The 10,801-nt window shown below is 36.1% G+C and overlaps 1 protein-coding gene across 1 annotated transcript in view; it reads right to left on the bottom strand.

Moving 5' to 3' along the window:
• Window positions 1-10,388, bottom strand: part of SCN1A (sodium channel, voltage-gated, type I, alpha subunit) — a 138,159-nt gene extending 127,771 nt beyond the window's left edge. Inside the window, exon 1 of the mRNA XM_006867033.1 lies at window positions 10,085-10,388. Coding sequence (XP_006867095.1) covers window positions 10,085-10,348 — 264 coding nt within the window. The 5' untranslated portion in view covers window positions 10,349-10,388. The remainder of the gene's footprint in view (window positions 1-10,084) is intronic.
• Window positions 10,389-10,801: the final 413 nt, after the last annotated feature.

Genomic DNA, 10,801 nt, shown 5'->3' on the forward strand with positions numbered 1-10,801 from the left:
GTGAGTTTGAACTGCCGACCTTGTGGCTCAAACTGACTTTGCAGTCCAGTACACTAACCCACACCAGGACTCCAGTTCCTCGTTGGAAACGCTTCATAGGCTTGCTATGAGTCAGAACTGACTCTATGGCACTTAACAACAATGACAACAAGAGACATTTCAGGAGTCCTGGTGTGGCATTGTAGGATAGACACTGGACTGCTAATTGAAAGGTCAGTGGTTCAAACCCACCAGTTGCTCCTCGGAAACCCTTTACAGTGTCGCTGTAAGTTGGAAGCGACTCAATGGCACTTAACAACAACAGCAACAAGAGATATTTCGAACTGCCAGAAATTCAAACCAGATTCAGAAGAGGACATGGTACAGGGAATACCATTGCTGGCATCAGATGGATCTTGGCTGAAAGTAGAGAATATGTTAACTTGTGCTGAATAGTCTGTGCAGAGGCATTTGACTGTGTGAATTATAACAAATTGTGGATAACTTTGTGAAGAATTGGTATTCCAGAACACTTAATTGTGCTCATCAGAAACCTATACAGGAACACACAGAGTCATTCAAACAGAATAAAGGGATATTAAATGGTTTAAAATTAGGAAAGGTGTGTGAAAGGGTTGTATTCTTTCACCATTCTTACTGTACTTATATGATGAGCAAATAATCCGAGAAGCTGAATAATATGAAGAAGAATGTGGCATCAGGACGGAGAAAGACTCATTAGCAGTCTGTGATGTACAGATGAAACAACCTTGCTTGCTGGAAGTCAAGAGGACTTGAAATACTTACTGATGAGTATCAAAGACTATACCCTTTATTATGAATTGTACCTCAATGTGAAGAAAATGAAAATCCTCACCGCTGGACAAGTAACATCATAATAAACAGAGAAAAGATTGAAGCTGTCAAAATTTTGCTTGTATCCATTATCATGGAAGCAGTGGTCAAGAAATCAAGTCATGTATTGCATTAAGCAAATCTGCTACACAAGACCTCTTTAAAGTGTTAAAGAAGAAAAAGCTCACTCTGAGGACTAAGGTGTGCCTGACCCAAGCAATGGTATTTTCAAACACCTCACAGGCATGTGAAAGTTGGACAATGAATAAAGAAGAATGTAGAAAAATGGATGCATCTGAATTATGGTGTTGGAGAAGAATATTGAAAGGTACCATGAACTGCCAGAAGAACAAACAAATCTATCTTGTAAGAACAACCAAATCTGCCTTGCACAGCCAGAATTTTTCTTAGAATTCAGAATGGCGAGACTTCATCTCTCATACTTTTAGACATGTTTCCAGGACAGTCTCTGGAGAAGGACATCATGCATGGTAAAGTTGAGGGTCAGTACAAAAGAGGAAGACCCCAATGAGATGGTTGATATAGTGGTAGCAACAGTGCATTCAAACATAACAATAATTGTGAGGACAAACCATGTTTTGTTCTGTTGTGCATAGGATAGCTATGACTTGGAATTGACTCCATGGCACCTAATAACAACAACAAACAGGGATATTTCTCATTCTGGGTCTAATTCCATTTTTTCCTCCTCAATTCTCTCTCCCTGTACAGGATCTCTATTAGTCGGAACCAATTCCATTCCGCATATCAATATATATATGTGTGTATATATGTGTGTGTATATATAAAAGGAGCTCTGGTAGCATAGTGGTTACGAATCGGGCTACGAATCTTAAGGTTAGAAGCATGAAACTACCAGCCACTCCAAAGGAGAAAGATGAGGTTCTCTGGCCCTATAAAGATTTAAGCCTCAGAAACCCTGTATAGTGTCGCTATGGGTCAGACACGACTCCACAGCACACAACAACAACAACAGCAAGTCTGATAATTTGCTATAATGTGTGGATTCCGGTCAACATTTCCTTCCTTTTCAACTCACTGTGCAATGGAAAGCTTCCTTTCAATTTCTCTGACTCTGAAGTAAGCATGCAGTATTAAGTAAACTAATTTAAAATTTTTTTTTAAATTAAATAAACGTTTTATTGTGAATTGTGTGATAGTCTACATGGGAGAACATTCGTTTTACATTCATAAGTACACTAATTTTAAAAGAAAGTTTTCTCTCCTACTCGTATTCTCCTTTTCCTGAAAAACAAGTTACAAGTAATCTGAAGAACAACCTGCCTAAGGCCCACTGAGCTTTAATATATAGCCTTCAACTATTTACAAATGTGGGGACTTTAATTCAGAGATTACAGACTGAAATTCCCACAGAGGCCAGGTCAGTCACTTAGTACCTGCCAATTTTTGGTATGTGAGTCAGGGATGCCAGAGATGATGTTTCAAGAGAAGTCATAAATCTGCACAGCGATGGGCTATGTGTGAGCTCCTGATTGCTAAGTGTCAGAAACTCATTCAAAATGTTCAACAACATTGAATGCATTCAACAAAATGTGTGTGGGCTCAATGCCTCACAATCATTTTTTAAAAGATGTCTGCTTTAAGCTCAAAGAATAATTAGAATAGGATCCTTGGGAGTCAACACTTTGTACCCACAGAGGACTCTTTGCAAAACTGCTTGTACCCAGGCTTTTAGCAGGGATGGGATAGTAGTGGGGGTAGAGACAGTTGAGGAAATAATACCAATAAGCCAAGGCTACACATATGCCTCTGGTAACGTAGTGGTTATGAATTGGGCTGAAAACCACAAGGTCAGCAGTTCAAAACTACCAGCTGGTCCGCAGAAGAAAGATGAGGCTTTCTGCTCCCGTAAAGAATTACAGCCTTGGAAACTCTGTAGTGGGTCGCTATGAGTTGGAACCGACTCCACAGCACATAATCACCACCATACATGCCTCTACCTCTACCTTAGGCAGAGAAGTGAAACTCCAATCACAGGTGAAATGATGGAATCTGGGGGGTCAAATATTTTTCAGCTTTGCTATGGGTCTGGTTCACTATTATATGCTCAGTTAATTTTTCGTTGAATTGAAGAAATAATTTGATGTCTGGTATAGTGCTGTAGGATAAGCACTGGACTCTTAGCTCTGGTAGCATAGTGGTTACGAGTTGAGCTGCCAACCTCAAGGTCAGCAGTTCAAAACTACCAGTGGTTCCGTGGGATAAAGATGAGGCATTCTGCTCCGGTAAAGATTTATAGCCTCGGAAACCCTGTGCCCAGTGACGATGAGTCGGAATCGACTCCACTGTACTTAAAAACAACAATTGACTGAAAGATGAGCAGTTCAAACCCACCAGCCACTCCCTGGAAACCATATATAGAGCCACTATGAATTGGAACCGACTTGATGGCTCTTAGCAACAATTTTTACCCCAAACTTGATGTATAAGAGTTTTGATTAAACAATTTTACATTACTTGTCCTTTGAATGAAGATAATAATAATATGAACATCAGGGATGTTTTGAAAATTAAATGAAATGACACAGGAAAATTATCATTGTTAAGTGCCATTGAGTCAGTTCTGACTCATAGAGACCCTGTAAAAGGGTTTCTTAGTAGCTGCAGGTCAGTTTGAACCACCAACCTTATAGCTCAAACTGACCTTGCAGTCCAGTTCATTACCCTGGAGTGCCACAGACTAAAAAATGTGTCTTTATGCCTCTAGTTTTTAGTTTTTAATTATACAGAAAGATGAGGTTTTCTGCTCACATAAAGATTTACAGCCTCGGAAACCCTGTACCGGGTCGCTATGAGTCAGAACCGACTCCACGGCACATAACAACAAACAACAAATGGACACTTATGTTTCTCGTAGCAGTGCCGAGTTTTACCTCAACATTTTCCTGACCAGTATCTTCCTGCTTCAAATTTCATATCTCAGAATATGAGATGGTTGTTACCATCTGAAAACTAAACATCACATCTCTAAAATAGAATCAGGATCCATCTATTATTCTCCAGCTCCAGTGTCAAAAATCTAGACCGAGCCTCCAAAATAAACCTCCCAACTTCTTTTTCTTGTCCTAGTTAGTTCAATCTGTTCTCTATAAAGAAGCTACAGAGATCTTTAAAACTGTGAAGTGAAGTGGACCATGTCACTTTTCTTCTCAAACCCTTCTAAACCTTATTTTAAAATAAACCTTCAACTCATTAAGATGTGCTAAATGAAGTCCTTTATCTAGTACGAAACCAATCTTCCCAACATCAATTTACTCGTTCCCTCTACCTGACTACAGAGCAGCTGGTGTGGCACTATGGGTTAATGTGAACCACACTGCAAAGCCGTTTGAACTGCAAGGTCGGCGGTTCAAACTCACCAGCTGCTCCTTGGAAACCCTATACAGGGTCACTATGGGTCAGAATCGAGTTAACGGCACTGAACAACAACAACATATTACATGTGGCCTGGTACGGTGCTGCAGGATAAGCACTTGACTGCTGACCATAAGGTCAGCGGTTCAAGAGTCACTTAACAACAATATCACATGTTTTCTTATATGCTTTCTGTGGAAGAGTCTTCTATCTCCTCTCTTTTGCTCTTAAATTTCCTTCTGAGATGTCATTTCCTTACCTTACAGAGGCACATAGTTTTAAGTTTCCTAACTCTGTCCTCTGAAGAAAAGAGGTGCTTATTAAGGAGCTCTGGTAGCATAGTGGTTACAAGTTGGGATGCCAACCTCAAGGTTGAAACTACCAGCGGTTCTACAGGAGAAAGATGAGGCTTTCTGCTCCCGTAAAGATTTACAGCCTCGGAAACCCTGTGCAGGATCACTATGAGTCAGAACCGACTCCACAGTACTTAACAACAACATCACGGTATTAGAATCTGGTGAGAAATGTACTTTTAAAATTATTTTAGAGCTTGGTCCAGACCCACTGGGTTTTTAAAATGTTAGTTTTTACAGAGGTAGGAGATGTTTCTGGTTGGGCAGAAGACAACTATTTGGCAGAAGTGATATGTCAAGATTTGAAAAATACTGCCAACATAGTGGCAGCATTTTGTATCTTGTGGAGTCGCAGGAGTTGTGGGACAATAAGAACAACCCCAGGCTCTTTTACATTCTGTTGGCCTTCTCCTTTCTACCAACATTATTAGCTATGGCAACTCCAAAAATAGCATGGGTCCTGGAAACGGACAAATCTGGTTTAAAATCTAGTTTGTTACTTAATAGCTTTGTGATTTTAGGCAATTACTTAACCTCAATTTCAATATTTTTAAAGAGACACAAGTGTTGCCTTGGAAGAACATGTGGATTAAATATGAGCTATAAATATTCTGGTACATAGTGCAGATAGTGAATAGTCATTGCTTTTGTCTACCCAAAATTCTTTCTTCTCTTATAGTCCCATCTCTTCTTTTTGTACCACATTCTCTGTTCACGTGGCTATGGTGACACTGACTCAGTCCTTGGCTACACCAATGATCATGTGATATTGATCTGACCAATGTGATCATCACATATCCTTGGACACAGTGATTGGTTCAGAATAACCCACATTACCTAAGTAAAATCAATCCCAGGATATATGGTGGTGGTGGTGGTTATGTGCCCAGGATATATAAATTTACTTTCTTTCTGCTGTTGTTGACTTTTGAAAAAGAAGCAAACTCTTTCTCTTGAGGTTCCTAGGTTGTAGGATATTACTGGTGGCTATCTCTCCCTTCTTGTGCTTTTGTAGGAGGAGCCTGCTTCAGAATGAAATCAGCATAGGAAAGAATCAAGCCAAATAAGAAACAGTGCATTTTTGGATCCATCATTATTAAAACAATAGTTTTAACTGGAATTTGGGCACTTTCAATGGAAGGATCTTAGACTAGTATAGAAGGTACTTGAATTCTAATCATAATTTTTCATCAACATCATATTCTTGGGACCATTTTTGAGACAGAATGGGAGTTGAAGAGGAAGCAAAGGGCTTAAGGAAGAAATATCAAACAATAATAGAATATGTATGGGGTAAAGCAAGATTTGGAGGTCAAACATGGTGCCTCAAATGGAATCGCTGTTAGTTCTAGAGGAGCCAGTGACATGCAAAGAAAAAGCATAAATTGGTGACTGTTCATATGACAATTCATGGAGTCATAAGCATTTAAGTATCATCTACTTATCTCATTTTCTGTTAAATTATGTTGGCAAGAAAAATCCATTAATCCCAATTAAAAAACAAACAACTTTCTCTATAACCAATATAGAAATATAAAAAAATTCTGGAGCAATTACATATGAGAAATGAATTGAAAATCACAAATTTATGTATTATTCTCATGCATCCTCATTAAAGAGGGAATATGCATCACTTTAGAACAGCTGACAAAAAGGTAAGTCCCTTTTAAATGGTCCATGAGACAATTCAGTAATGAATATATTTTTAAGTGAATATATTTTTCACATTTCAGAGTTAATAAACTTACCCATTTCTACTACAGATCTAAAATACCTCATTCTATTTCCAGTAAAATGTCACATTGTCAAAAGGATATTTCCTTCCATGGAACTAATGAGTCATCTGTAATTTTAAGAAGAACATGAGAAGGGAGAAGTTTTCTGTAATAAAGAGTGGGTGAAGAATTTGGATGTATAGTCAAATGGTGCAAAATCAACCCAAGCTATGAAAGGAAACTGTGAAGAAAAAAAAAAAAAAAAGGTGTGTTCACAAGCTAAAATGTGCCTTGATACACAGTTAAAGTAAATAAACAGAAGAGTTCAACCTAAGTTATGTTCTAGGACTGGTGGACTAGAGCTAACATGATATGGATAATTCTAAGCTTTTATTCTGACAGCACTCTCACCTCATTCCTTAGTTCTTACCTTTGACTTCTGAAGGCTTAAATCCTTTGGGGATCTGGAAAGTCCTCATACTTCTAGACACCATGAATGTTCATAATACTATCATTTCTTCAGTAACTACTACAATATCACTGAACATGGCTTAAACTTTAATAATTTTACTAGAGTACGTGAACATTATATAATGTGTACATTTTTAAACTAGAACAAATGGATAAAAATATGTGGGCATATGCCATCTGAAAATACATTACCAGCAGTGGCGTTTCCATAGCTCACTGACATTGTCTTTGTTAAAGATCAAGTAACACTTCACTGTGATTTTGTGTTGTTCCTATTCATACTAATTTCTTATATTTTTATCACTGTGCTTTACTGTAAAACAAAATTTAAAGGATGTATTCAGCAACCATTTTTATAATAAGCTTGCTTTCTCCCTCTATACATTATTAAGAAAGAAACTAGAGACTTTGTATATTGATTAAAATGATAAATTAATTATTGTACTTGAGTTAAACTTTAGGAAATACCATGGCTTAACAGATGTTTGCATATTCTAACTCATTCAACCAAACAAATCCATGTACCACCCCTAGATCAGTATAGAGGGAAATTTCATGAAACATGTCCACAAGTGACATTTCCATCATTCTAGGCCTTTAGCTACACCACAAGTAATTAATTGTTTTAAATGATGAGTACCATGACAATCTCAGACACTGAAGTCAGTAAAATGAAACTACTCATCACAAATCAAAAGACATATTCATTATTTTTAAAAGTCTGGGAATTTTCTAAGTGTTTCAACTTTAATCAGAACAAATAAATCCAGAATTTCATAGTATTCCTCAATACCAAAATAACCCAATTGTGAAGGAAAATTAAGTCTGAAAGCAATGTACAATGCCACTTTTAGAGAGTTTTAAATAAAAATGCAAAAGAAAGAAACTGCAAACATGTAGTTCAATCAGAGTTCTAAGCATGCCACATTAGTTTTTAAGGATTTTAATCCTATATAAAGTTTCATATAATTGCTGTTGAGTGACTTACATTTGAAGACTTATCTGATGTCAGCTCAATGTGAAAGAAAGGGATGTGCCTTACCTTGGAAAAAAACTTCATGATAATAAAAAATTTCTCTTCTCAGATTGTTCTACTTGCATATTGTGATTTGTTCCAAAATGTGTTTTTCCTTCCTTACACAGTGCTCATTTGAAGATAAGGAAGAGGCTAAAGGTAAGTTTGGATATCAGCTGAGCAAAACGCAGAAGGGTCACGTCAGCACAAGAATCTGGTTGGCTAGTCATCCCAATATAATTGGTCTTTCACGCTTAGTATTAAGGCCTTCCTTTTAACATTTTGAAAGCATATACATAATTTATTTTCTTTGGTTCACTTTGGACTCCTTGCCTTTGTATCACATTTTTTATATAACACTCATTATAAACTGTGGATTATTTAGGTTGGGGATACTCTTTCAAGGCAACAACTTCCATCAGTTGGAAAGGTCTTTAATTTAAATGAACAGATTGACTGGCTTCTGGTATCCACCCGAAGAAGAACTGCCTTTGTCTACATTCATTGGGTTGACCCTTCCCAAAACATTCATTTACTGTTTTACCAATAAGGACACAGCATAGGAATTGACATGCTAGGCTGCATCCCTATTTGATGAAACAGTAGACTCTGGGGTAGCTTTAATTGATTTTAGATGAGGTGGTGGTGGTTGGTATCTGATGATCAAAAAAGGTCGCTGAGGATTAAATGAGTTAGTATGTGTCAAGCACTTAGAAAACTGCTGTATTATATTTTCAAATATTACACTTATAAAATGTAAATATTATATGTATTGTTAAATATAAAAAAATATGTGAGAAGTGACTCTAAATGATTTGGATGTATCCAGTGCCTATCCTCTCTGATGGGAAAGCATTACTGTGTGGAACACATCAATATCTTTGCTTTAATAACAATTTTTATAGTTTCAAGCAAGATAAAATGTTTGAGCAATTGGAATCTATGCACTTTTACTTTCCTTACACAAATAAAACCCTCATAGTTTGCTTCTATTAATTTGGGCTTTGGCTTCTCAGATGCTATATCAAATTAATTTCCAAGGTACTGATTTAATGATAAAATACATTAGCTAATTTTTCTTATAATTTAAAAGGCAATTATGAAATGGATATTCTCTTACCTACTAGGATTTGACCAATAGAAGTGTTTAAAAGCAAAGTTAAATCAAAGAAAAGGAAATTTATGGAAAACCATTCTTCATCTCTTTACTGTAAAACAAACAAGCTGAGTTTTTTTTAAAAAAAGGTAAGTGTATTATACTTAAACTGACTATATACTGGAAAGTTAAAAGCAATTTTTTTTACATATAGTGCCAGTCATCCTTTTGTGAGGTTGGCTACAGCCAAGGAGAAATGATTTGCAAATGTTTTCAAATGCCTCATGTTTAAACTACCAGACTTACACATTTGATGAGGATTAATTTTGTACAAAAATAATTCCTTAAAGCTTTTGAGTGTTTTAAAGGCCAAGCCCAACTAAAAAGTTTCATTTGCTTAATGGCAATTTTGTGCTTTACCCTTCAATTCAGAGTTCAAAAATATATTTGTATGAAGTAAAAGAAACAATAAAATACTGTAAGTTAAGTCATAAATTTATCTAAGGTCAATATAATGATCATTTTATGATTTCATCTTTTTCTATGTTTTTCTTCTTGGTTTAGAGAAATTATGGTCATTATAATGAAAGCTTAGGTGCTTATACAAGGCATGCTTTCAAGTATGGATACAGAAAAATGCCTGACTTATGGGCTTTTCAAATTACTACGTTTCTTTGTTAAAATTTTATCAATATCCATATATTTCTATCAAAAGACAAATTAAAAAAAAAAAAACCTTTTAGCTCATATAGGAATGTTCTTTTTCAACTAGGAAAGTTCTTTGTGAAAATAACTGGTTATTTATAATGTGATATGAAACCGAAAACCCTGTGGTATCATACTTTGTTCTATGAGAACTTATTAGCAAAATTATTTGAAGTTTTATTAACTGATGATCTCAGAATTTCCGAGTGTAGAAAAACCATACAATTGCACAATAAATCTAATTTAGGGGAAGGATTCTTAAAATTGAATTGGTAATCTATGTTTTACATATATTTTATAGGTATCCACCAGGTACATTCAAGGCAGTTTCATTTTGTATGCTTAAGTAATTTATTTCTCATATATATGCATGAAACATATGCAAATGTATACCATTTCTTAAACAGAAGAGTACTTAAAACTTTATGTTAATTCAGCATGTGTCCAAGGTATGTAGTAGGCAATTAGCAGTAAAATATGCCTGATAGAAAACACTCACTTTCTTATTGATGTAGTATGGGTCCAGGTCCTCCAAGGGCTCTGACACCATCCCTGGAGGAATGTCTCCATATATAAATGGAAGGTTCTTTCCAGCTTCCAAGTCACTATTTGGCTTTGGGCCATTTTCATCATCATCTTTCTTGTCTGGTTTGGGATTCTTAGCCTTTTCTTCTGCAATGCGTCTTTCAATAGTCGCAAGAGATTCTCTGGTGAAGAAGTTGAAGCTGTCAGGTCCTGGTGGTACAAGCACTGTTTGCTCCATCTTGTCATCCTGCACATTTTAATTACCATTTACTCTGCATATGAAAATGCTAAGAAGAAGAAGAAAAAAGACATTTTAGGAGATGAACAGATGTTAATAGATACAAATTCTTGTTATAAAAAGTAGGTAGGGGATTTAAATTTTTGTTTCCACCTTAAACTGAAATCTAATTTCTAAATATAAATTTTAGCAAACTTTTTTATCTTTTGAATTTTATTACATTTTCCATGTTTATCAGTTCTTGTGCTTTACATATAGGAACTATGCTGTGAGCTGCGAAAAGAGACTCACGTATACACAATAACCACAAAAACACAACAAATAAAACTAAACCCACTGTCATCAAGTGAATTCTAACATATAGTGACCCTCTAGGCCACAGTAGAACTGATCCATAGAGTCTCCAAGGCTATAAATTGTTAAGGACTGCCTTATCTTTCTCCCACAGAGCTG

This window comes from Chrysochloris asiatica, unplaced genomic scaffold (assembly GCF_000296735.1).
Source record: "Chrysochloris asiatica unplaced genomic scaffold, ChrAsi1.0 scaffold00099, whole genome shotgun sequence".
NCBI lineage: Eukaryota > Metazoa > Chordata > Mammalia > Afrosoricida > Chrysochloridae > Chrysochloris > Chrysochloris asiatica.